General features: G+C 44.1%; 1 protein-coding gene across 2 annotated transcripts in view; it reads right to left on the bottom strand.

The window, feature by feature from the left end:
* BIVM (basic, immunoglobulin-like variable motif containing) overlaps positions 1 to 27,925 on the bottom strand; it is a 265,082-nt gene that overhangs the window by 118,398 nt on the left and 118,759 nt on the right. For both annotated transcript variants that reach the window (XM_078657636.1, XM_078657637.1), the window contains 2 exons: positions 16,348 to 16,442; positions 14,658 to 14,790 (listed from right to left, as the gene is read on the bottom strand). In XM_078657636.1, the coding sequence (XP_078513762.1) occupies positions 14,658 to 14,790; positions 16,348 to 16,442 (228 nt within the window). The remainder of the gene's footprint in view (positions 1 to 14,657; positions 14,791 to 16,347; positions 16,443 to 27,925) is intronic.

Raw genomic sequence — 27,925 nt, 5'->3', positions numbered from 1 at the left:
ACATTACTTAACAAGCTGCAATAAGTAAATTAACTGTTTGGAGTTATTTTAGAAATAAGTCAATCTACACATGTTAAGTTCAGTTGTTGAAAAAGCGGGCTTTCATCTACCTTAAGTTTCTTCTCTTTCGTAAGTTTCTTTCCAATTAAAAAAAAATACATTCAAAATAACACATCTGTATTATGCAACCAATTTACAAAATAAGAACATCAGATCATTTTCTCACAGAACAAAAGCAAATCAATTTCAAATGTTCAAAAATGAATCCATCTTTGACAACAGCTATTTATGTTTGTAGTCTTCTCAAGATTGACATAAAAAACTTTCAAGAGATCTGCATAAACATATGCCTCTAGGTATCTTGACAAAAAAAATCAGAGCATCTACTTCCTAGCCTAGGCATACCTTCCACATCTATGTTAAGACAAAATACAACGTTCTTCTCAGACTGCCAATAGTGTTCAAAATCTGAGTCTGTTTTTATAGTCAAAAGCAACTTAATACGTTGATAAAACGTGATTGATCAAAGGGAAATTGAGAGTATTCATGTATACTAGTGGAGTGGAATTGGTCCCACTCGTCTGCGATTCGCTATTTCTCCTAATCACTTCCTTTTCACCACCAGGCTTTCCCAGTCATCTTTATTCGGCATCCTCCCCTGATCCCCCCTTCTTAATTGGATCATGGTGAAACTACCAAAAAATAAAGGTACTGTACCCATATTGACTTACTCTGCGATTCTTTTTTCACTCAACCAATTCTTCTAGTATATTTATTTGCAGGGACCTATCACTAACTCCTTTCTTGAGAATTGTCAGAAGATATGAAACTCGATTACTAATTTTTCTGATCTGCACTCTGAATTCAAGAAGAGTTTTTTGGGTTTTTTCAAACCATTTTTTCATCAGGTTAGGTTTTTCTCTTTGAAATTTGTCCCCATGACCTACTACCTTTGGCAATGGTTTGCCCCGATGTTGCATGGACATAGGTTGATGGGGACCACCGCAGTTTTAGTTTTGATGATCTGGTTTTAAAGACTGTTGCTACAGGAGGAGTGTTAAATCTTGAGCAAATCCAACATGTTTCTGTTATAAGCCATGCAAAGTAGTATATCCTAAAGACTATGGTAAGCATCTCTGTATTGGGTTAAGATATCTGAGACCGTAAAGCAACATCGAAAGAAATACATAAGATATCCTCTGACAAAAAAACATAGTAAGTCTGTTAACACTTAAAAAATATTGAACAAGCTAATCAAACTGTCTCATAATTCAAGTGTAATTAACAGGGCACATGCATTGTAACAGCACCCGCAAAGGAAGGTGGAAAATAAACCTACAACATTCATAAATACACTGATGTTAACCAGAGTACCACAAAAAGGGATGTTTTTTAAAAGGTCTATTGATATAAATCTCTACTAGAGAAGAGTAACTAAGTGGCAGGGCTTACTAATAAACCATTCTGTCTTGGAACCTGGCAGGGCTTACTAATAAACTATCTGGCCCCAACTGGGAACCCCTTATAGATCAGTACGATGTCTGCCCATTTCAGGAGACCTGGGCCAGGGAACATTTTTTTCAGGCTGGGCTTTTTGTCAGTTAACAAGTTGGCCTCTATTGGTGAGAGGGTAAGACCATTTGGGGGTATGTCCATCCTGATTGGGTCGCACTTAGGATGCACAGTGATGCAATTGGATACCCCAACCCTAGATCTTCAATGTATTAAACTTTCCTTTTTGTCCAAATTTACTGTGATCCTTATTAATGTCTATTCTCGCCCCACTAGGATGGGCAAAGAATCACCTACATTGGATATTCTAGATAATTTTATTTCTATGGTACAGGGGGAGAGCACTTTGATTGTCGCAGGGGATTTTAATTGCCAATCCGAACCATTACCTGGCATCATAGAGTAGCACTTTGATTGTCGCAGTGGATTTTAATTGCCAATCCGAACCATTACCTGGCATCATAGAGTATCACTAGTGAGGAGGATTCGCTCTGGTCCATCACAGACCTTCAAATACCTCTGATTAAGGCATGGTCACCACTGGCTCTTCAAATGAATTCCATCACTATGGCCCACTCCCTGAGAGCCTGCAATGGCCGAGCCCAATCTGACCTGGAGGTAATGCTACCTTTAACCGTCCTGGTCAGTCTTCCCGTATAGATTACATCATGGTAGAGGCAAGGTCTTGGAATAAGGTTATTGATTTTGTGGTTCTTCCCCGTCATGATAGTGATCATAATGCTTTGGTCCTTGATCTAAGCCTACCTGAGATGGGTTTAACTATGCAATCCAGCTCCCCTCCCCGCTCCCGCCTCCCAACTGTCCAGCCCTCCCCGACCCCTACTTAATGGCGGCCACTGCGGGGACAGGCGAGCAAGACCACTGACTCATTGTCAGTGAAATTGCTCTCCCACCCTCGCAGCTCCACCATTAAGTGAGGTGCCCCTGCCCCTGCACTCTTGAGTGTTGGTGATCGAGGCCCTCCTCCACCCGCAGGTTTCCCTGCGCCTCATCCCTGGTGGTCCAGTGGACCTCTGTCTCCTTTCTTTCTTTCTGCTCCTTCACTCCTTTTTCTCCCCTTTCTATCTTTCACCTTTCTGCACTTCTGCTCTTTTGCGCCTTATTTCTGCCCATTTCCCTTTCTCTCCCTCTGCTCCTTCACTCGTTTTTTTTCCCTTTCTATCTTTCACCTTTCTGCACCTCTGCTCTTTTGTGCCTTATTTTTGCCCAATTTTCCCTTTCTCTCCCTCTGCTCCTTCACCCGTTTTCACTCGTTTTTTTTACCCTTTCTATCTTTCTCCTTTCTGCTCTTTTCTGCATCTCTGCTCTTTTGTGCCTTATTTCTGCTTATTCTCCCTTTTTTCTTTATCCCTTCTTTCCTCCCTTTACCTTTCCCCGCCGCTGCTGCCCCCGCGGCCCCTCCCCCCCCAGTACGACCGGCCCAATCCAGCTCCCCTCCCCGCCTCCCAACTGTCCAGCCCTCCCCGACCCCTACTTAATGGCGGCCACTGCGGGGACAGGCGAGCAAGACCACTGACTCATTGTCAGTGAAATTGCTCTCCCACCCTCGCAGCTCCACCATTAAGTGAGGTGCCCCTGCCCCTGCACTCTTGAGTGTTGGTGATCGAGGCCCTCCTCCACCCGCAGGTTTCCCTGCGCCTCATCCCTGGTGGTCCAGTGGACCTCTGTCTCCTTTCTTTCTTTCTGCTCCTTCACTCCTTTTTCTCCCCTTTCTATCTTTCACCTTTCTGCACTTCTGCTCTTTTGCGCCTTATTTCTGCCCATTTCCCTTTCTCTCCCTCTGCTCCTTCACTCGTTTTTTTTCCCTTTCTATCTTTCACCTTTCTGCACCTCTGCTCTTTTGTGCCTTATTTTTGCCCATTTTCCCTTTCTCTCCCTCTGCTCCTTCACCCGTTTTCACTCGTTTTTTTTACCCTTTCTATCTTTCTCCTTTCTGCTCTTTTCTGCATCTCTGCTCTTTTGTGCCTTATTTCTGCTTATTCTCCCTTTTTTCTTTATCCCTTCTTTCCTCCCTTTACCTTTCCCCGCCGCTGCTGCCCCCGCGGCCCCTCCCCCCCCCAGCACGACCGGCCCAATCCAGCTCCCCTCCCCGCCTCCCAACTGTCCAGCCCTCCCCGACCCCTACTTAATGGCGGCCACTGCCGCTGGTGCACCGAAGGTGCGTCAAAGGCAAGCACGTCTGCGCTCGTCTGCGACCCGTCCGCGACCAGCACCAGGAACCCTGGACCTCCGCCCCGCCAACGCTACGACCCAGCAGCACTCCACGCACTCAACCCAGGCTGCAACAACAACTGCAAGCTAGCATCACCAGCCGACACCCATGGACCCTTCAGCTGTCACCGCTGCCGGCACACCTGCAGCACCGCCAAGAACACGGATCCAGCACAACCCGCCCACAAGAACACAACCGAACCGAAGACCCTGCAATGCATCCTCCTCAACGTCCGATCCCTCCACAAACACGCCACAGAAATCTGGGACCTCCTCGACAGCACAACCCCAGACGTAGCATTCTTCACCGAAACCTGGACCAACACCACCTCGGGACCGGACATCGCCATCGCCATCCCCCAAGGATACAAGATCTCCAGGAAGGACCGCCCCATCCACCCAGGAGGAGGAATCGCCATCATCCACAAATCCAGCCTCCGCCTGAGCACACTCTCTGACGAGTCCACAGAACTGATGGAACACCTTCACTTCAAGATACTGGCCAGCCCCACCGCCGCCCTCCGAGGAACCCTCATCTACCGACCTCCTGGACCCCGCGGACCCTTTGCCAACTCCATTATGGACATTATCTCCCTTCAGGCCATCGCATCCACCAACTACACCCTGCTGGGAGACCTCAACTTCCACCTCGACAATCAACTGGACCCCAACACCACATCCCTCCTGGACAACCTCCACAACATTGGACTCCGCCAGATCGTGACCGAGCCCACGCACTCAGCAGGACACACCCTCGACCCCCTCTTCACTACAGGAAACTCCATCACCTTCAGCCACACCACCGAACTCCCATGGACCGACCATCGTTGCGTCCACTTCACCTTCAGAACACCCACCATCCACAGACACCAGCACCTGCTTCCACAAAGAAACTGGACCAAAATCACCGATGACCAGCTCACCTCCTCACTCAACAACTCCACCCCAACCATCGCGGAAAACGACGACCCCAACACCGCAGCCCGAACCCTGCATAGATGGATCTCGGACAGCACCAACACCATAGCCCCCCTCAAGAAAAACAACAATACCCGTGCCAAGAAAGCCAGATGGTTTACCACCGAACTTCGAGAGTCCAGGCGCACATGCCGCCGCCTCGAAAAGGCCTGGAGAAACACCAAATCCACAGAAGCCCACAACAACTTCAGAGCCGCCACCAACGCCCACCATCAACTCATCAGAGAAACGAGGAAAAAAGCGATTGAAGACAGAATCTCCACCCACGCACACAACAGCAAAGAACTCTTCAGCATCATCAAGGAGTTCGCCCAACCCACCAGCGAGTCTACCGACATCCCTCCCTCACAAGACCTCTGCGACAAACTCAGCATCTTTTTCCACCACAAAATCAAGAGCATCTACGACAACTTCGACGAAGACAACCAACGCACTGAACCCTCACCAACCACCCCCGACACCCGGAAACCAGCGATTGATGACTGGACAGCACTCACCACCGAAGACACACTGAAGACAATGAAGTCAATCCACTCAGGGGCCCCCACGGACCCCTGCCCCCACCACATCTTCAACAGAGCCGCCAACACCATCGCACCCATGCTCCGCCAAACCATCAACCGCTCCCTGGCGACTGCCTCATTCCCCGACGACTGGAAACACGCCGAGGTCAACCCCCTCCTAAAGAAACCCTCAGCGGACCCCACCGACCTCAAAAACTACAGACCCATCTCCCTGCTCCCGTTCCCAGCGAAAGTCATCGAGAAAGCCATCAACAGCCAACACGCCACATTCATTGAAGAACACAACATCCTCGACTCCTCCCAATCCGGCTTCAGAAAAAACGACAGTACGGAAACCGCCCTCCTCGCCGCAACAGACGACATCCGCACCTTACTGGACAAAGGAGAAACAGTAGCCCTCATCCTCCTCGACCTATCAGCGGCGTTCGACACAGTCTCCCACCGCACCCTAATACGCAGACTCTACGATGCAGGAATCCAGGACAAGGCCCTCGACTGGATCTGCTCCTTCCTCTCCAGCAGGACGCAGCGGGTCAGACTCCCCCCTTTCCTCTCGGACCCCACACCTATCACCTGCGGAGTCCCCCAGGGCTCCTCCCTCAGCCCGACGCTCTTCAACGTCTACATGGCTCCACTTGCCCCCATCGTCAGAACCTACGGACTCAACATCGTGTCATATGCAGACGACACCCAGCTCATCCTCTCCCTATCCAACGAGCCCAACACCGCCAGACGCAACTTTCGAGAAGGAATGGAAGCCGTCGCCAAATGGATGAAAAACAGCTGCCTACAACTAAACACCAACAAAACAGAAGTACTCATCATGGGCCCAAACCCCGACGCCTGGAGTGACACCTGGTGGCCCACCGCCCTCGGAAACCCGCCAACCCCCACAGACCACGCACGCAACCTGGGAATCATCCTGGACTCCGAGCTCAAAATGGACCGCCAGATCAACTCTGTCTCATCTTCCTGCTTCCACACCCTCCGCCTCCTTCGTAAGACCTTCAAATGGATCCCCCTCGAACACCGAAAGACAGTCACTCACGCCCTGGTCACCAGCAGACTCGACTACGGCAACGCACTCTACGCCGGAATAAACAAAAACCTCATCCGCAAGCTACAGAACATCCAGAACGCCGCCGCAAGACTGGTCCTCAACCTGCCAAAACACTGCCACATCTCCCAGCACCTGCGCACACTCCACTGGCTCCCCGTCGAGGCGAGAATCACCTTTAAGATGCTCACCCACGCACACAAGGCCCTCCACGGCACCGGACCAGCATACCTGAACAGCCGACTCAAATTCCACGCACCCCAAAGGACCCTACGATCAGCCCAGCTTTCCTACGCTGTGGTCCCCCGCACCAGAAAGACCAGATCGGGAGGCCGCTCTTTCTCCTTCCTCGCGGCCAAAGCATGGAACGCCCTTCCGCTCCACCTTAGACAGACAACATCGCTCCCCATCTTCGCAAGAAACCTCAAAACCTGGCTCTTCGACAGACCCCCTCCTTGATGGAATGGAACCTGCACCCCCCAACCCCCCCCCACACCTAGCGCCTTGAGACCCTTACGGGTGAGTAGTCGCGCTTTAACAAACTCCTGATTGATTGATTGATTGTTAAATCTTGAGCAAATCCAACATGTTTCTGTTATAAGCCATGCAAAGTAGTATATCCTAAAGACTATGGTAAGCATCTCTGTATTGGGTTAAGATATCTGAGACCGTAAAGCAACATCGAAAGAAATACATAAGATATCCTCTGACAAAAAAACATAGTAAGTCTGTTAACACTTAAAAAATATTGAACAAGCTAATCAAACTGTCTCATAATTCAAGTGTAATTAACAGGGCACATGCATTGTAACAGCACCCGCAAAGGCAGGTGGAAAATAAACCTACAACATTCATAAATACACTGATGTTAACCAGAGTACCACGAAAAGGGATGTTTTTTAAAAGGTCTATTGATATAAATCTCTACTAGAGAAGAGTAACTAAGTGGCAGGGCTTACTAATAAACCATTCTGTCTTGGAACCTGGCAGGGCTTACTAATAAACTATCTGGCCCCAACTGGGGACCCCTTATAGATCAGTACGATGTCTGCCCATTTCAGGAGACCTGGGCCAGGGAACATTTTTTTCAGGCTGGGCTTTTTGTCAGTTAACAAGTTGGCCTCTATTGGTGAGAGGGTAAGACCATTTGGGGGTATGTCCATCCTGATTGGGTCGCACTTAGGATGCACAGTGATCCAATTGGATACCCCAACCCTAGATCTTCAATGTATTAAACTTTCCTTTTTGTCCAAATTTACTGTGATCCTTATTAATGTCTATTCTCGCCCCACTAGGATGGGCAAAGAATCACCTACATTGGATATTCTAGATAATTTTATTTCTATGGTACAGGGGGAGAGCACTTTGATTGTCGCAGGGGATTTTAATTGCCAATCCGAACCATTACCTGGCATCATAGAGTATCACTAGTGAGGAGGATTCGCTCTGGTCCATCACAGACCTTCAAATACCTCTGATTAAGGCATGGTCACCACTGGCTCTTCAAATGAATTCCATCACTATGGCCCACTCCCTGAGAGCCTGCAATGGCCGAGCCCAATCTGACCTGGAGGTAATGCTACCTTTAACCGTCCTGGTCAGTCTTCCCGTATAGATTACATCATGGTAGAGGCAAGGTCTTGGAATAAGGTTATTGATTTTGTGGTTCTTCCCCGTCATGATAGTGATCATAATGCTTTGGTCCTTGATCTAAGCCTACCTGAGATGGGTTTAACTATGGGAGAAAGAGTGGATAACCGAGGGATTCCCCTTCTCTCAAATGACAGAAGAAGGCTTAAATGGCCAACGGTGAAAAAGTCACCAGATAAATTGAGTTCTCTTTATCAGGCTGTCCATCAGTCATTCTTTGAATTAAGTGGTCATATAGACCAGGGGCAGGAAATTTTGGTTTAATCAAATTTATAATGTACAGGCAGGTTTAGTGTCTGTCCTTGCTGAACTATTAAATCCATTAATGGTCAAACCCAGGAAGAATAGGAAGGCCTCTACTTGGTTCAGTTCCAACTGTAAGAAAGCCAAGGGTGCACTCCTGGACACAATTAAAACCCTGAATAGACCATTAATAAAATGTATGAGGTTAGAGTACAAGAAAGTGTTAATCGAGGCCAAACAGAACTGGGAAAATAGCAAATGGGATGGCATAAATAACACCCTGGGGAACAGGGATATGAGGGAATTCTGGACAATAGTACGATCTGGCAGAAGGGATGGACAAGAGACTGACGATCCAAATATTGCACCGGAGAAATGGGTTGAACATTATCAGATGCTATACGCCCCTCCGGTAGATGCCAACCCCTATTATGACCCCTCTGCACAGCTATTGTCGCTGAACACTGATGAGGCGTCAAAATGCTACCCCGATAAACCTCCCTTAGTTTATAATAACAATTAAAAATTAGATATCAAAATAACATTGGTGGAGGTCGAACTTGCTGTAAAAAGGCTACCAGTAGGTAAGGCGCCTGGCTTCGATAAAATCCCTGGAGATCTTTATAAGGACCAACCAGAGATATGAGTACCATATCTCTGTTTGTTTGTTGAATGCTATACTTCAGGGGTCTAAATTACCGGATACCTGGGAGGGCGCAGAGATCATACCAGTGTTGAAGAAAGGATCCCCACTACTCCCGGCAAACTACCGTCCGATCCGCCTGATCGATGTAAGTCAGAAACTATTTGCATGTATCATTCTTGATCAGCTCCAGATCTGGATGGAGGAACAGTCGATCCTGAGTCCCTATCGGGCTGGTTTTAGGGAAAAGACATCCACGGTTGACCAGTTTCTAAGGCTCCAACTTTTGTATTGGAAAACTGTGAGAGTAGAGGGTGGCAGCCTCTACTTAATTTTTGTCGACCTTAAACGGCCTTTCACCTGGTACCCCGTCAAACACTCTGGGCAGTATTGGAGACTATATGGGGATGCCAGCATATCTTCTTAACATCATTAGGAGAGTTCATTCGGAACATTTTGCCCAAGTTAGGAGTGGTAAGTGGGGAGGTTTAACATCTAAATTCCCAGTCAATAGAGGAGTAAGACAAGGGTGTGTGATGGCACTCACCCTATTTTGTCTTTTCGTCAATGCACTGATTGTCCACCTTAAGGGGGTCAAAGACATTGATTCCCCTAAACTAAAAACGAACAAGTGGTGGCATTAATGTTTGCGGACGATACTCTCTTATTGTCAAAATCGCCAATGGGAATCCAACGTGCCCTAGACAGCTTTGACAATTTTGTCATAAAAGGGGGTTAGAGATCAACACCCAACAGACTAAGTTTTTGGTCTACAATCCACCAAAGAACAGATGTGCCAATCCCTCTTTGAATGGCATAGTTTTGGACAGGGTAAGCGTATTTGAATACCTTGGTGTCACCCTTACCAATAGAATGGATTGGGGCCCACAACTTGCTAAGGCTAAACTTAGACTTGCCCAGACCACTGGGGATATTTTAAAACTCCATAGGGAATCCACCTCCAAGCCTGTTGCTTCCATTATAGAAATCTATAAAGCACAAGCACTGGGAGAAATTTTATATGGGGCAGAACTGTGGGGTCACCGTCCGGTAGAATGTATCAGCAAAACGGAAAACCTATTTTTAAGATCGCTACTGGTTCTCCCAACTAGCACCCCTCTTATTCCCCTGAGAATGGATCTGGGTATTAGACCAATAGAAGAAGAAGTGGCCCTACAGCCCTTAACCTATTGGCGCAGACTTTGGGTAAATCTTGAGCTGACGAATTTTATATCTGAAATTGAAGAGTTAATGGGTCTCCCAGGGACTGAAAAATTGCCCTGGTTTGCTTTTTAAACAAAATAAAGTATGAGGCTGGGTCTACCAGGGTTCTGGTCTAATCCCGTAGTAGTCTGTGCCGAGTTGTCTCGCGCTGATTTGGTTAAATTATATCACATGAATAGAATCACGGATACCCTTGGTAATTCTGGGTTGGGTTCACTTACACTTCAGTTTTTTAATATAAAAGACGGATACAAAGTTGAGCCTTTCCTTGATGAGGTTTTACCTAGTACAGCGAGAAAACTCTAGCTGCAATTCAGATATGGCACACTTCCGCTCAGGGTTTTATCCTATAAATGGTCTTCTAACAAGTCAATAGAATGCCCGGCCTGTGGGGCCAAGGAAGAGACGGAGTCCCATGTTTTTTTCTTTTGCCTAAAGTATAAATCTATACGGCATCGTTGGCTTGTCCAACTTTGCAGAAACTTGGGGTTTAGATATCATAATGCCATAAGCGCCAGGATGCCCGTAGGGCGACAGTCAGCGCTATATATGTATCAATCAATCAATCAATCATAACGAGGCCCTCAGAATACTGAAGTGTATTTTCTGTTTCGCCCTTTATCGATGCTATGTGGTGCAGGCGAAGATCCTTTCTATGAATGAAGAGGAGAGAGGGGAAAAAAAGAGAAAAACATAGTTTTTCTTTTTTTTCTCTCATCTTTGACTCCTAGATACTGACCCAGAACTGTAAACCTGTGTCCTTTTTAACGTTTTTATATTTTTTAAATTTTTTAATATTTCTGTATATTGAATGATAACTGGATTGTGTTCCTATTTTTAGGAAGCTGTAAATACCATTATTGATAACGATTGTATGTATGTATCTTTTACGGTCTATGACCGAAATAAAGATTATTTGACTGACTGAATAACTACATTTTTCCTGACTATTGCGCATGAATGTTGGGAATATTAATGATATAAGGGACTGCCATTCTATTATACACTTTTGACTGGGTGTTCAAGCATTAAGACATTTAAATTAAAACGTTGTCTGTTCAAAGAAACAATATAGGCACGGTAGAATGTAAAATGTCTTACATTATTAAAGTGTTGATGTTTAGGAAATTAGCAGGTTGTAGTTATACCATTAAGATATATGGTCACCTTGGATCAATAAACTGACACATAATGCTGTAACAAATGTGCATTTCCCTAGCATCCTAGTGAATTATCTGCACCCAGAAGCAAAAGGCTTCAGATGCCATAGGCTTTCAGGGTAAGGCCGGTGCCTAGCTTTGGGGTTCTAGGTGCTCGTATCCCAAAATTAAAATCTCCACTGTAGTTGGCATCCTTAGAGTATCACCTGCTCTGTGATTAAATTATAATAATTTGATTGTAATGTAGTGATTCATTCCCATTTCTGCAGTTTCAAGAGCTAGAAATACGAGGTACTATATCAGTATAATCAAATGTTATGGTACCCGCTATTTCCCATCCTCAGAAGGGTATAGGGGATGTGTTGGCCCTGCCAGCAGATCACATCAGACAGGTGCCAGTAACAAACATTTATTTCACTGACCCAATCTGCCAGCAACAAAGGATTTATTTAAGTGCAATTAGAGTGACCCAGTGTTATGAAAGAGGCTTCTTTTACCAGCCTGTTTAATGATGTGTTGAACTACTAGCCTACTTCGCATTATACGTACACAGCTACCAATAAGGGGGAGGGGGTGTCTAAGAACTGTGTCACCCACACTAACAACTCGTTCAACACTTGCCGTCAAACTAACATGGCAACCTTGACAAGTCTATTATCGGAAACCGGTGCTGGGTGATTTTTTTGCCCAAAGCAGACTTTTATGATTGACGCAGTGATTGGGCACATCTGCCCTTGATATTCTATAAAGAAAAAAAGCTGTGTTAGGTTCAAATTCATGTACCAGTACCACTTCTGTTTGAACCCTTACAAACTATATGTTTTTAGCACACTGAGGGCTATGTATTAGTACAAACCCCCATCAATTCATTACAGCTTGAACATAATGAGAAATATGGAAATGTGTGATTTTTATCAAATTTGTTCATTTGACAAATGCCCAAAACTAAATCCAGGAATGCTAATGAAGAACATGTTGTCCTGAAAGTCTGAGGAGTATAACAACACCAAATATATCAAGTAAGTAGTGCAAGGGCAGATTGACAAATTGTGACAATCGCAGTTCTTTAGATTACATATGTATTTCAGGACTATATTGAAAGAATAACAACTACATATATTCCCTAATTCTGTACAACCTACAGAAGCAGGTGATACAAGCCAGACTACCCTTGCCCTGACCGATTGACCTGGAAAATGTGCGGAGCATGAGGATTGTCAAATGTTGCCAAAATATCGTAATTCCCTCCAGTCTCTGTTGCGCAGGAACATATCCCTGTCAACACTTGACTCATACCTGTATGTTCTTGGGTTTCCTGAGCATGGGGGTGAAAGATATGGAGCACTCACAATTGGTAAACATAGTGCAGTGCATTTAGGAAAAGCAAATCAATGCAAAATGCCACTTTAGGGTACATGTCTGCTTTATAGACATCACCTCGAGGCTGTTGGAAACCTAACACAACCAGATATACATTCAAAACCTACACATTTTAAGGTGTTTTATGTCTGTCTGAATTTCAGTAACTGCATTGACTGGCTTGAAGAATACACTAAACACATGATGTTTGTGTAGATATGTATCGCTACCAATAGTTGACCCATGTCCTTTTCCCCTGGGTCTTCGGAGTATGGGGATATCCGACATGTGTGGGTTTTGAGATGGGATTCACCGACTAGACATCAGGGAATATATTTGATGAGGGGAGCTTCCCTGGAGATTTGTGGACTATATGTGCCAGAGTTTGGGTAGAACACAGAGAAATCGACCATCTCCAAACCTTTCTGAAAACTAGTGTTGCGGGGGAATGTAGGATGGTCTGGCTTGCATGAATTCAAACACATTTTATTTTGCAGTATTCTTTGCAAATGCAAATGTGTAAAAAGAATTGCAAATAACGTATGTTTCATAACAGAATACTCCAGCACTTCTGCCAAACAGCAGATATCCTACCATCCAACATTATCACAATTGTCCAATAAAAAAAATAGTACCCCAGATTTATGGGTAGGGCTACTATGCAGGACCGTAGTATTGCAAAAACGTTGACGATATTAAGACCACACTGAATTCATCGGGTCAGTTTTGTACGATAGGCTGACCCAAATATTAGGTACTGTTGATTATCAGTAGGAGTGCAGGAAAGCTGGGTGCTGTGCACCACAAATTCCAAAAGTGTTCATCACTGAAATGTGGGAAAATGTAGTTTTTTGTAACACAAATTTGACGATTGTAGAGCCATCTATGCTAAGAAACAGCGTTGGAATCCACAAAAGCCATGCGACCTACAACTCTCCTGAATCACTATTTTTCAGAAATCACTGGGGTCGGTAGGCTTCCACAGGTGCCAGTCGACCCAGTGCCCAAATCCCCTAACTACCACATCCCCATAATCAACTTAATTTGAAGCTTCTTTCTTGCTCTTTCCACTGTCATGTTCTTGTATCCTTCCTGTTACAGGTGATAGGCAAACAAACTTGTGGGTATCATCTTAATGAAGAGTATAGCGGCAATGCAGAATAGTCAGACATTTGTTATAATTTATTAGATTTCTCTAGCTTTTTGGAATCCTATTATAAGTCAGTGTCCACACTTGCATTATAGGTTAGCAATGATTCGGAGTATAGCAAATATCCCCTTTCTCCTAAACTCAGAATCTTGGGTACATTTCTAAAATACATAGCTTTCATTCACCCCCAATCTACTTTAATTGGGATTTTATTACAATTGATGCATGGTATGTAGACCTTGAAAAAACACTGCAAACAACAGCGTAATTACTGGCTCTGGGTATCATGGGTTTTTGACCGAACTACAAATACTATGCATGTCTGCAACAGGAAGAATCTGACAGACATAATGGCAAATATTTTTTGTGTATCTGTGTTCTGTCCAAAAGGTTACAGGTCAAACTATTGTGAACCATTTCTCCTTTTACCCTATATGTTCACCATTTTTTCTATTTCAAACTATTGGTCTCTTTAGGGAATCGTTGAGCAAGCTACACAAATGACCTCCAACTAAATTTAGACTTGTATTTACTTTTCCGCATTGTAACTTTCTTGTTCCGCATTCTAACTTTCTTAGTCAGTTAGGTTCGGTGTTGCACTATACAATCCCACCTTCCAAAAGAGCAAAGTTGCATGTAAAACCCCATCTAGCCGACAATATACCAACACTCACAAAGGTGATGAACAAAGTTGAAGGACCTGCTCGGTCACCTTTTCCACCCCCATCAATGGCACCATACGTAAGATCCACAACTGAACATACTCATACTGGTCAAAAAGTAGGAGGATCGAGCCACCTGTCAATGATCAGCTCTCCATGACACTCAACACCAGCAAAAGGCCAAAGAACCAGTTAAGCGTTATGCTATAAAATATCACAACATACCATCCACTAGTCAGGGGTAATAACAAATCTAAGCTTACCTGTATGCTTTAACTGCCTTTAGAGGCGTGGCTTCAAATCCAATAGGACAAAAATAGTGATTCTGGCAATGGTAAATGTAAGCCATGGATTCGTCTTTTAATCCTTGTGTTAACTTTCCCAATGCGCCAATAGCTGCAAATAACAAATATTTATTAAGTAATGTCACTGCTCATGGAGTCTGTTTGTGTGTGCTTTCTCTCATGTTATATTTCCAGGTAGGTTGTGAGTGATGTACAATGCATTGTTAGTGTTAAAATAAACTGATTGATTGACATGTTTAGGGTCTGTATATTTATTTATTCATTAACGTTAATACACACTTCCAAATTGGGATTTAACGGTTCATTAAAAAGCAATTCATGAAATTGACCAAACGACAGGCTCGGTTCAGACTAATGAAAAAAGATTTATGGCCTAAGTCCATCTCTCAAAGTGCATTCATTTTCCAATAACAGTGGTCTGATTGGCAGATACCTCGGTAGATAGTGGGTTAAACCTGATAAGTTGTGAGAAAATGTTTTTGCCACAGGAAACATAATTAATTGTTCTCATAAACCTCATGGGTTCAGAAACCACTTCACATTCATACATGCATAGTTTAAAGACCTTCTAAAACAAAACATAGGCCAATTTTATAGGTGAATGCCCTTCATTGATAGGCATATGTGCATGTGTAGTTGTGTAGATAGGCAAGTGGTTAAATGTGAGAATATGTCAACAGTTGGATGGATAAACAAGTGCATGGGTGGATGAATAAGTGACTGAGGTCACTATAGACATTTGCCACATCACTTGGTAATCCTTAAGCATACTCAAATCTCTCATTACTCCTAAACGCATGTTTTGGATTTGCACAATTAATCAATTAAACTTTCAGCAAGTTCAGACCTGTACTGTTATTTACCAAATCTCAGAAAATGAACAATAAGTCCCTTATTACAGTTCTTCTCCAGAATATAGAGGCTTAACATGCGAAGGACTCTGAGAGCTCCACAAATACTACCTGACAGACTCACTTCAGCGAAGAGCGATATAAGATCTGATGGACAGTTACATTACCCGAGACCACAGAGGGAACTGTTAAATTCTTTAGCGGATATTGATTAAAAAAAATACATATATGTTTAGATATTATCCAATGGTGGTCCCCACTTGGGTAGATATAGTTATGACCATGTTTCCATAGAAATTTGTTTTTTTTGTTTTGCTACTAACTTGAGCGCCGCATAACGAATCTTTATGAAACCTTCTCAAAAAAGTCTCATCCACCTCCTGGAAAGCTTTGGGGTGATCTATTATGCGAGGGCTGAGAAAAAGAGGACAAGGTCCAAAATGCGGTTTCCCCTTGAAATCATCCATAGACACTTTAGACAGAGCTACAGCAAAAACGGCTAAACGTAATTACATCAAATTTGACACTAACTTAGATCTTGAACCAGAAAGCGTGCTTTTTGTGAGTTTGTGGATTACCATTCAGTAGTTTTTTAGGAATTAAGGCTTAAAACGTAAGTATCACGTCCTGGAGGATCTGCAAACTCAACACTGCATTGCTATTGGCTGGTCGCAAACTGAAGGAAAAAACACGCCTGCCATCTTAGGACTTGGTCCCCGAGCCCTCAAAAATAAAAGAAAATATAAGGGGCAGGGGAGGCAGATTCTAAAGGGCGTGAAACTTAGAATGTTACTTACCAGTCTCCCCGGCAGTCTTGTTTTTCCCATGAGGTTTATACAGAAAATATGAACACCCTTTTATATGGAAGTGATCATTGATTTGCCTGAACCATCTGAAATGATAAAGAAGCTTTGCTCATACATTTATATTTAAACAATACACGTTTTCAATGTTTCATAGGTGCAACAATCAGATAGTGATTAAATAAATATAACAAGCATTTGCAATGCAATAGGTCTCGCATTAGGAAAGTTTGAGCTATTGGTATTGTATTGACAAATATTTTATTTATGTGTTGGTTTTGAAAATAGCGAAATTAATAGCTTTGTCATTTACAATGCCAATAGTTTTAACTTTCGCAAATGGAACACCTATAGCATTTGTAATGCAATATGTGTTGTATTTACGTGACTTAGATGTATTGATATTATAAATAACAATGGCTTTTAATTTTTTTTAATAATAGATGGATGGATGAGTGAAAGCATGCATGGATAATTGGATAAAAGGGCGGATGATGGGTGGTTAAGTGAAAGATTGGATGGATGAATGAAAGGTAGGGAGGATGGATGAAAGGGTGGATGATGGATGAGTGAAAGGAGGATTGAGTGAATGGGTGGATGGAATAAAGGAGTGAAAGGGTTGATGGAAGGGAGCTGAGTGGGCAGCCCTAGAGTGCCCACCTCCATGGGAAGAAGAGCTCGAGTCTCAGCGAGTCCGCCGCCGACCTCTGTTAGAAATTTCTGTTGAGCAACAGCGATATGTATATATATATATTTATTTTTTACTATCAACTGAAAATACTAATTGAAATCCAGTAAGTACCATTAAGCAGTAAAGATGCATTGAAATCTCCGGGAATATTCAATTTAACAGTTCTGCAAATGTTCTGTAATTCACATAAAATCAAAGTAGTGCATGTTAGGTGCCAGGTTCAATGCAGTTCAATGCTCTTCTGGGTGCCCCGTGGACACAAAGTGAGGCATGGCCAGCCTGAACACATTAGGAACATGTTAGAGGGTGCGTAACCCTTTTTATTCTATTCTCAACTATGAAGGCCACGTCCTGTGTGGTCTGTGCCACCACTGCATGGGGCAGCGCTAGGGGTGAACACAGCCCATTTCCCGAGCCCTTGGTCTTGTGTGACCCACACAACGCCATTCTTGATGTCATCAGTGATGTCTTCTATATTATTTGTGCAGTCACCTCAGATGCTGCCTGTGAAGCCATGGGTTTCCCCCTAAACTAATAACACAATTTCTCATAATCAGAATGACAATTTACAAGCTTGAGAAATGAACTGACCCTGCGGTTGGGTTATGGAGCACAGGAGGATGACGTATGAAAGAGAATGAATGTGCACTCAAAAAAAAGCATTGTATAAAATACAGAATAATTATGGTCATTCCTTGCTTAGTTTAAATAATTAAACAAAATAAAGAACACAGAGACAAACAAAAATAAACTACGCCAAAATCCCATTTTCTTTTTGTTACAAAGTCTGGGGAACGAAAAGAGAAGACGAAAGTGGAAATGCATTACCCTCTCTGAGACGGCGAATCAAACCTGCTGGGCAGCTGCTTCGAAAATCGACAAGATGTAATTTTTTGGTTTCAGCAGGACGTGCGCTCCATTAGTGCAGCTGTACGATTCATATTGCGCACTTTCCCTTTCACCCTCATTTGTAAGGCCCTGCTATCGTTGAGCAGATGAAAGGGATGATGCTTGCTATTTATTAGCTCAGAAGAACCCGGCGACATGTTCACCAGGCTGATAACAGGAAGAGGGTTTATTGAAGCAGAGACACGCCAACAAAAGAAGTGGGCACATCACGACGGTAACAAATGGATACATGCGAGCTGACGCTATTATCTTGAAGAAAAGGATCTCTTGAGGAAATATGGTCTCATCGCAAATAAACAAACACTCGAAGGAGGGAAGAATTTACTTCTATACTGCCTTTCGCTGCCTACGCCCGCAACCCTTTATTCCACGATATTAATAGCACATTTTTCTATTTCTTTTTCACTCCTTGCCTATACGTCGCAGTGTGGCTACAACTACAGGTGCTACTAATGGAGTACTCGCTAAAAACTCTAAATCGAAACACAATATTAATTTGTAAGTCTTCTCTGCCCTGGTTTTAGTGGGGTGGGTGCGCGGAGGTTATAGATTCTTGCGTATACGAGGTATCCGACTTTAGACATGTTAAAGAGACACTCTTATATTTATGGATTTATTTATTTTTACAAAATTGAAAAAGCAGCCCGAAACTTTAAGTTGTCCTGTTAGCTGGGCAAGTGTCTGCCGACCATAAATCCCAGCCGAAGCAGCAAATCAGCGGCCAGGATCACGGGGCCAACATTCCATTAGGTTTATAATTAAGATAATGGTAAAGTAATGGAAGGCGCGCAGCGCCGGCCTTAATGAATCCGGCCGCGGCGGCCCGGCCGGCCTCCCTACCTCGTTACCAAAAGCTCACCGCGTCAAATTAAAGCTGTCCTGAAAAGGAGGAGGGGAAAAAATAATATTCACAAGATGAAAAACTAGGCGGCTAAGGAGTTTGTGAGAGCAGGAAATAGGGTAAAACTTACCTGTCTGTGCAGCAAAAACGGCCGGTGATACCTGCGAGGGTGCAGAGCGCAAGAGTCCCTGTGCACCCGAAGAAACCAGAATAGGATCTGTGTGCTGGCGCGTAGATCAGCACTGTCGGTTCCGGCGCACGCAAGACTTCCGTTTACGATACGATGTTATTGCGTGCGTATACGCACGGGCATTGGGTCTCATCACGTACATGGCCACAACAAATGCCTCCGTGTGCGCATGCGCACAGACACATTTCTACAGGAAGCCAGGCAACCTTTATTGGGACGGGGGCGGGGCCAGACAAATACAGGAAGCAGACGGGAGTCTACCCCGCGCTCCTGTGCCCGCCGGCAGATTTGCGTGACTGCGTCTCAGCGCGGCACCCGCCTGTTGCTCAGAATGACCGGATGGCTGCAGAGGGACACGAACGAAGAACATGGTGAGTGGGGCGGGTCTGGTGGGGCGGCGGGGGTCTTGGTGCGCTTGTGTGTGTGCGCGCGCGCGCGTATGCGACGGCGGGTTCTCTGTACGTATGTATGTATGGGTGCATGCGTGCTTGTGTGTGTGTCTCTGTGTATGCGGCTGTGTATGCAGTGTGTGTGTGTATGCGACGGCGGGGATAGGTTCTCTGTATGTATGGGTGCGTGCATGGGCGCTTGTGTGTCTCTGTGTATGCGCATGCGTGTCTCTGTGTATGCGCATGCGTGTGTGGTGGTGGAGCTTCGAGGCAGGAGATAGGCACGGCGGCGTGCGCGCCCACGAGGTGCAAACTGCGCTCGTGCATATTTCGTGTCCTCAAAACTAAATACGGGTAGCAATAGGTCTGAAGCAGACACCTCAATGCTCACGCATTGAGAGTACGTCTGCTCGACCTAAAAATGGCTGTGGGTCTATACTGCATACGAGGCAGCTCAAACCTAGGAAACAAAATATTTAAGAGGGAGGCTGTATTGAATACATAGTCGAAGCACTACTAAAGCTAGTGAGCCATTCACCTTTATATGACGGTTATGCCTCTGAGCTTAAGTGGGAGCTTCTGGAGAAGATAGACATATAGCAACTCAAAGTAGGGCACGTTCTACGGCAATACAATACTACTTGGATGTCTAGGATGCCAACAGCAGAGGCTTGCAAGACTGCCCTTAGAAGAATTAATTATGGTTCCACTCTCAAGTTGACTAAATATGACTTTGCCAAAGGGTGACAAAACCTCTTGCACCAATTGGGACACAGTGTTGAAAAATCTAAGTCAAAATGAGAATCGTAGTCAGCCAGAGCATAATTGTGAGTCCTACTAAAGAAACCGCAATGAGACTGAAAATGTACGGGTGCCAAAAAATGTACAGCTGAAGAACTCTGTAACAAATCAAGAAGCTGAAAATACATTTGCAAGAGACTTTTTTAAGGCCTTGTCCTACAGCTCCTACCTTGTTCCCTTCCTCCAGAATACTGGATCCAAGGGACTTTGGTACAGCATTAAAAGAAAACAATTGTGAAGACTCTTTGTACAACTGGTTTAACTCACGCCCAGGCCTGCTCACACTGCGGATATGCTGGCAGCCTCATATAGAGCAAGGGACTACAGAATAAGGAGTATAGGGACTATCTAAAGGGGCAACTTGCACTTGTTCTTAGATCCCAAACACTTCCTCCGGCCATTGAAAATAATTTCAAACATAAAAAAAACTGAAGAGTTAGGAAGGTGGCACTACAGATGTCCCCATAAATAAACACGGTCGGACTAAAATCATCATCAGTTTTGCCGTTGAGGTCCAACGTGTGGATCGAAGCCCCCTTTGCTGCTTGGGAGACAAATGCCTGGTGAAAAACCTCAGCAGTTTATGTTCTCTGAACACAAAAGCGCAAGTGCCGTCAGCTGTGAATATGAATCCTGGTTGAGATCACTTCTGAATCCAGAAGACATCCCCAGCGCACAACGGAAGGCTTCGTGGCCTGCTGGAGTTGGTTCCGATGAGTGATAAATGATGTCTGAAATTCTAAAGGGCCAAGTACAATTCGGATAGAACCAAATAACCCTTCTAAGACAACATTTGTGAAGGACCTGTTCAACATCGTTAAAATAAGGGGAAAGTTTGAAACAGCTTTTGGCTAAAAGCAGCAATGAATTTCAAGAACAACCTTTCCTAACAAAACACCTAATAGGGCTCACTGGAAGACACTGTATCCCAAGTCTCTACACTTACCTTCCTGTGATGAGGTTAGATACTGGAGGTTCTCAGTCACCACTCAAATGTGATGTAGTAATTCCAATCCACAAACATAATTTTATAAAGAAACTTACCCATGGGGGAAAATTGCAATGACCACTTAATGTGGTTGGAAATATGTGGCACCAGACGTTGTTTAAGAGAAACCAACAGACGAATCGAGATCACGGTCATGCAGTGTTTGTCCCCTGTGGTTAGCAAACTTTAGGGGTCTGTCTCTGGCAGACTGCTAGACACAGTTAAAATTTACAGGTAAAAAACGTTTTATTTATCTTGAACAAAATTCAATTTTACTTCACTGCATCTAAAAAGGTGCTCATTCTGGAGAAAAAAAATATTTAACTACAAATATTAAGTCTGGTTTCACTTTCTCTCATGGACAAAGGAATCGCCTCCAAAACTCTTTGATAGTCATGCTCAGTCTGCTTTATTTCAAAGTCTCAGCAACCATTCCGTTTTTTGGGGTTATTTGTTTCTGACTGGTATTCTTTTTCACGGGGAATTCTTATAAGCAGACTTCAGATTGCATACCTGCAAAGTTCCTGAGCTAATCTATTGCCTTGCAGTTAACCCCTTCCATGCTGCCGTCAGCGAATGGCCGAGGGCAGCACTACCTCGCTGGTGCTGCCATCGGCCAATGGCCGACGCGGCCCCGCCTTTTTGCGGAAGTGCCGCACTTCTGCAAAATCGGCGGCGCAGCCGAGGGGTTAATTCAATCTGTGAATGTTTATGTTTCATTGCAGTTATTGAAGATCTTTCACTGTTGATGGTTATTCTGCACCCAGGTTTGCTCTCCTGATTATCATTTGCAAGGACTAATGTGGTTGAGTGCAGGTGATACTTTTTCGAGCGTTGGACACTACTTGCATGCAAAAGTCATGATTCGTAGGGCACTTTAACACTAATAATTCAGGGTGAGAGGTGAGAGGTCAGAGGCCAAACTAATGCACCATGTCAGAAGACAAAACTGAAGCACCATATTTGGAAAGGGTGGAGGCCTTTCATATTGACATGCCCAGTGAAGTTCACAAGAAGGATACTCTTGCAACCGGCACCGAAGACAATGTTGCTTCAGTCATTGGCTCAGTAGAAAAGCAGAGATCTTCATTTTGTAAGCAGTCTTGGACACCCAGAGGCAGTGAGACGTTGCTCACAACAAACTGAAAAAATGTTGGCAGCCATTTAAAAAAAATAAAAACACCTAGGGCAGAGGTCTTCAAGCTTTGTGATCCTGAGACCCCCTTGCCAAAAGTTTTAGGCGTAAGGACCCCCTCCTGACAAAAAGTTCAAGAACCTGGTACTCCTCATCATACAAAAAACACAAAAGAGCAGACCAGGTCTACAGATGGTGTGTAGCTACTACAGTCATTGCGCGGCGGACAGGGGCATGCGTGAAACAAGTTGTTGAAGACGGCAACTGTGGATAACAGAAAGCTAAAGCAATTTCCATCAGACCACCCTCATGGTGGAGTTTGCATCACGTGGGAATTGCTTGTCATACCAGCCCGAATCTGACCCTAAAGTGCCGGTATGGGAAAGGATGTCAAAGAATGTGATCATGATGTACATCCTAATGTGGTGTGAATGCAAAAAATGCAGTGCTCAAATGATAATAGTGAGTGAAAAATTGACTGCCTCGACTCTGAAAAACGTTTAAACAGAAGTCTAAGTGTCAAGAATAAAACACCTTGCCAGGTAGTAAGACTACCTAAAGGTGCTGTGTAGTACGGTCGACATGTTTCAGCCTAAGGGGCATTTAGCCCAGCTTTCTTCAGGACCTATGATGTAAAATAGCTACTGCAACTCCATATGGTGTATTGAAGTGACAAGTAACACAAATGTACTAGTGAACAGTTACATCTATACCACAAACTTATGATACTTAAGTGTCCACTGATGTATGTACCTGCCTCCATTGACACTCAAGGATAAGATTTCCTACTTACACCATTGTATAATCACTACGATTCTCCTTGTGGGTTTGTCACATTTCCAGAACAGAGTGACTTATAATAGCATACACGCCCCTTAACTGTAGGCTGTGAATCTGCTTCAGTTGCCTCTTCCTCTGTCTACAGTAGGAGGCAGTTGAAGAGTTACTCCTTGACATGACCCAAGGATAACAGACATCCGTATGCCTAGTTGGACGGAAATTTCCATCTAGTTTTGCCATTCTAGGATTAGGAATGGTCTCATAATCCTCTAAAACTGGATGTAATTGACAGAGTAACACCATTCCCTTTATCGTATTCTCACCCGAATTGGAGTCAGAATGATTTAACAGGTAATTGTTTTTCTACCCGCATAAATAGCAATATGCATTGCTCTAGAGGTGCGTTATTAGATGACCGCGCATGCGCGGGAGATAAGTGACTCTGTTCTTCCGCGCATGCGCAGGAAAGGAGTAGCGGCATCTTCCGCAACTTTGTTCAACCCTTTTTTTTTTTCAATCTTTTACAAGTTTCCCAAATCATAGAGGGCACACCGCGCAAGTTCCGGTGTTTATAAAAGGAGGAAGGACGACATTTTCGCTCACCTCCACTTCCGCTCGGTCCCAAACTGGAGGCACCGACGGACAGGTTAGTCGCCCGGTGTCTTCCGTGTGTGCAAACTAGGTTAGGTCCTGTCCAAGATACAGGATTAGTCGCTACCTACTGAGGTGGTGAAACTCAATGGAGTTAGTTTGACCCTCAATGTCTATTAGACCTTGTGTTTGGGATGTTACTCTGACTTTTGACACCCCTCTTCAGTCAAAAAGCTTAGGATTTTGAGTGACTCAGGCATTTACCTATTGGCCCTTATGAATACCCCTCTCAAGGGCCAGATTACCGAGGTTCTTAACAGGTGTTCTGTTTATATCTATCTTCGGTATTGTTTGTAGACAAGTTGTGAACAAGCAATTATGAGATATATAGCATAGGCAGGAGAGAGCCCTGTGACATCATTAATATCGCAGAATGCGTAATTCCTATGTAAATCCCGGGAGTCTATGATATTGATTTCACGAGTGAATGATATGGCAGTTAAGTTACTATCACACGTAGGTTGGGTTTTATGTGTAGAGTCATTGGCTTGGGCACTGTAAAGTTGTGTGCTTACCGTCCCCTTTTTTCTACACTACAGAGCGGGGCCTCATACTCCCGAGCGGTTGCCGGGTGAGGTGAGGTCATCACCCACACAAAGCTGGGTGAGTATCACCGTGAGGAAATGCCTCAGGGCGATCAAGCTATTATGCTTTTTATCATGCAGAATGTAAATTATTCTTGCAGTTGTGGCTATGCGGTCATTGTGTGTGTTTATAGGTGCATGTGTGTATTTGAGTGTTGTTTAACATAATATCTATCTGTTTATGTCTCTCGATAGGAAGAAGACGCACATCTTTTCCATCAGTGGACACTTAAGTATCATAAGTTTGTGGTATAGATGTAACTTTTCACTAGTACATTTGTGTTACTTGTCACTTCAATACACCATATGGAGTTGCAGTAGCTATTTTACATCATAGGTCCTGAAGAAAGCTGGGCTAAATGCCCCTTAGGCTGAAACATGTCGACCGTACTACACAGCACCTTTAGGTAGTCTTACTACCTGGCAAGGTGTTTTATTCTTGACACTTAGACTTCTGTTTAAACGTTTTTCAGAGTCGAGGCAGTCAATTTTTCACTCACTATTATCATTTGAGCACTGCATTTTTTGCATTCACACCACATTAGGATGTACATCATGATCACATTCTTTGACATCCTTTCCCATACCGGCACTTTAGGGTCGGATTCGGGCTGGTATGACAAGCAATTCCCATGTGATGCAAACTCCACCATGAGGGTGGTCTGATGGAAATTGCTTTAGCTTTCTGTTATCCACAGTTGCCGTCTTCAACAACTTGTTTCACGCATGCCCCTGTCTGCCGCGCAATGACTGTAGTAGCTACACACCATCTGTAGACCTGGTCTGCTCTTTTGTGTTTTTTGTATCGTGACTATAGGGGAGTGAGCAGACAGGTCAGTAAATATTCCCCTAGACCAGGGGTCTTCAAACTGTGGGGCGCGACCCCCAGGGGGGCTGTGGAGCAATACAAAGGGGGTCGCGCTCCCAGTCACACTTCTGCTCAGGCCCAAGGGCTTCAGCCCCCCTCTTCCCCCTGTGTCCCAGCCCGGGCTGCTGCAGTGTAACTCGAGCTGCTGGGGCCTCAGCTGAGCAGTGTCTGGAGTCTTATCTCGGGCGCGCCCATCAGAGTTTTTCACAGGTCTTTAAAGACCATTTACATATTTACATGCTTTTGCAAACTGGTTACAGAGGCTTAGTGTTTTTTTTTCTGATTCCATTACCCCCTGGATCCCACACTGCCTATTCCTTACATTTGTATTTTACATTTACTGCTGTAGTGAAAAGGAATATAAAGTAGGGTTGCCAAAAGTGAAATGCCTGTGTGTGTTGTTTAAAGAACCTGCAGAGACCTCCTCTTGACATGAAATAGATTTATAAATAAAAAAGTATGCTTAAAATACAGCTTTAGGTGACTGCTTATTTTTGTACCAACTGGGCGATCAAAATAATCTACTGGCAACCGTATCCATTTGTGGCAGGATCCACACATTATTTATTTCCTCCACCCTGCCATAATAGCAATAGTTTAACTTAGATCTTAAACCCTACGCCGCCATCAATTACATGCTGGGTTACAAGTGTCTGGGAATGCACCCTGCATTCAGACAACTCCCTCCTCATTCTCGCCCTTTACTTTCACGCTCACCCTGCACTCACACTGATCACCATGCACTCACACCATTCACCCTGCGCTCACAGTAATCACAATGCACTCACACTGATCACCATGCATTCACACCATTCACCTGCTCACCTCGCACTCACAGTGATTACTCTGCATTCACAATGCACTTGCGCTGTTCACCCTATACCTCACCCTGCAGTCACACAAGCAAACTACTCATCCTGCACTCATGTGACACTTCACTCACCTGTCCCCCTCACTGCTGAATATACAACTCAATCAAACAAGCCCAGCAGTAATCATACATTCATTCATCCCATTCTGAACTTGCATCCGCACCCCAATTCATACTGCCACCTGACTCACCCTGCAGTCACTCCTCTCACCCTACTCTTACACTGTTGCATCGCACACCGTGCACTCACATGGGCACTCCTGTCACCCAACAACTGCCTCATAATTCCAGTAGTCCTGCCTACAGGTTTAGAAATTTTTGTCAGGAGGGGGTCCTTACACCTCAAAATGTTGACAGGTGGGTCTCGGCATCCAAAAGTTTGAAGACCTCTGCCCTAGACCCTCCACACATCTGTTTTTTACTAGTATTACTCCTCATCATAGACAACTATCGACAACCATAAACGCCCCCAATTCCCACAGCAAATCATTTTTTCATTTCATTTTAAACAGTGTTTAGCAAACCAAAGGTCTGAGCCTGGTAGCCTGGTCAAAGGTGTAGGCAAAAACAAAGGGCCTCATTTATGAGGAATTGGTGTAGGGCAGCACCGCAAGTCTTCTGGCTGCCCTGTCCTAAGCCAATGTGAAAGGGCAAGAATGCTCCATACTTTGCGCCGCATCATAGGTATGGTTGAGACGCTTGTACTACTGTAGCATCAAAAAAAGTGATGCTTTGGCGCTGCAAACTACTCATAAATAATGGTTGTATGATGGAACAACTACCACATGAATAACTACAGTCTTATACAACAACTCCTTAACCACTACTTAGTCGAAACCACTATTTTACAACTACTATGCCTTTTACCACGATTGTCTTTACCCCATTACAGTATCTACTTTACAGTTAAGTATAAATATATATATACATATATATATATATATATATATATATATATATATATATATATATATATATATATATATATATATATCGTCATCAGCAGTGCATTGCAGACGTGCAAGTTATAGTGAGTCCAACTAACTATAACGTGGGAATTTCAATGGTTTTATGCGAGTAAAATTTCCAGCTAACTATAACTGGTGTGAAACCTATGGTTTTTTCAGTGAATATATATATATATATATATATATATATATATATATATATATATATATATATATATATATATATATACACATATATACATATACATTACCTACTGGCGGTTGCCAGTAGGTAGATATAGTTAGGACCTATTTTCCACAGGAAATCCGCAACATTCTATTTGGAATAACTTTGGCGCCGGTTGATGAATCTTCGCAAAATTTTCAAACTTGGTGGGGCGCTCCGGTCCGCTGCTATCCTGAAAGTCTTGGGGCGATTCGTGAAGCGGGCGGAGCTAAAAGGGGGGTCCCAAAATGTGTTTTCCCCATGCAATTTTCCATAGGTACCTTTCATCGCGGCTACTGCCCGAAAGGCTGAACGGAATTACACCAAATTTGGCAAAGTTGTAGTCCTTGGTTAAGACTCGTGCCTTTAGCTTATTTGGTGTAAATCCGTTCAGTAGTTCCTGAGAAAATGACATTTAAAAGTACATGTATATCTATGGCCTCAGAGGATCCGCAGACCCTCCCGTGCACGAGCTTTATTCTAATTGGTTGTCAACACTCCAAATCAGGAAGTGTTGGCAGCCATCTTGTGCCCGGTAGAACCGAGGCACAGGACACGTATAAAAAAAAGTGAAAAAAGCAAAAAGGGGGCAGGGTAGTAACACCCTGATCCCCTAGGCCTGTTCAGGAATACCCACAAGGACCCCCAAGGCCCAAAAATTATTATTATTATTTAAGATGAGCGGATCTTGCTGATAAAAA

This window comes from Lissotriton helveticus, chromosome 8 (assembly GCF_964261635.1).
Source record: "Lissotriton helveticus chromosome 8, aLisHel1.1, whole genome shotgun sequence".
NCBI classification, from domain to species: domain Eukaryota; kingdom Metazoa; phylum Chordata; class Amphibia; order Caudata; family Salamandridae; genus Lissotriton; species Lissotriton helveticus.
This window is presented reverse-complemented; position numbering and strand designations above follow the sequence as displayed.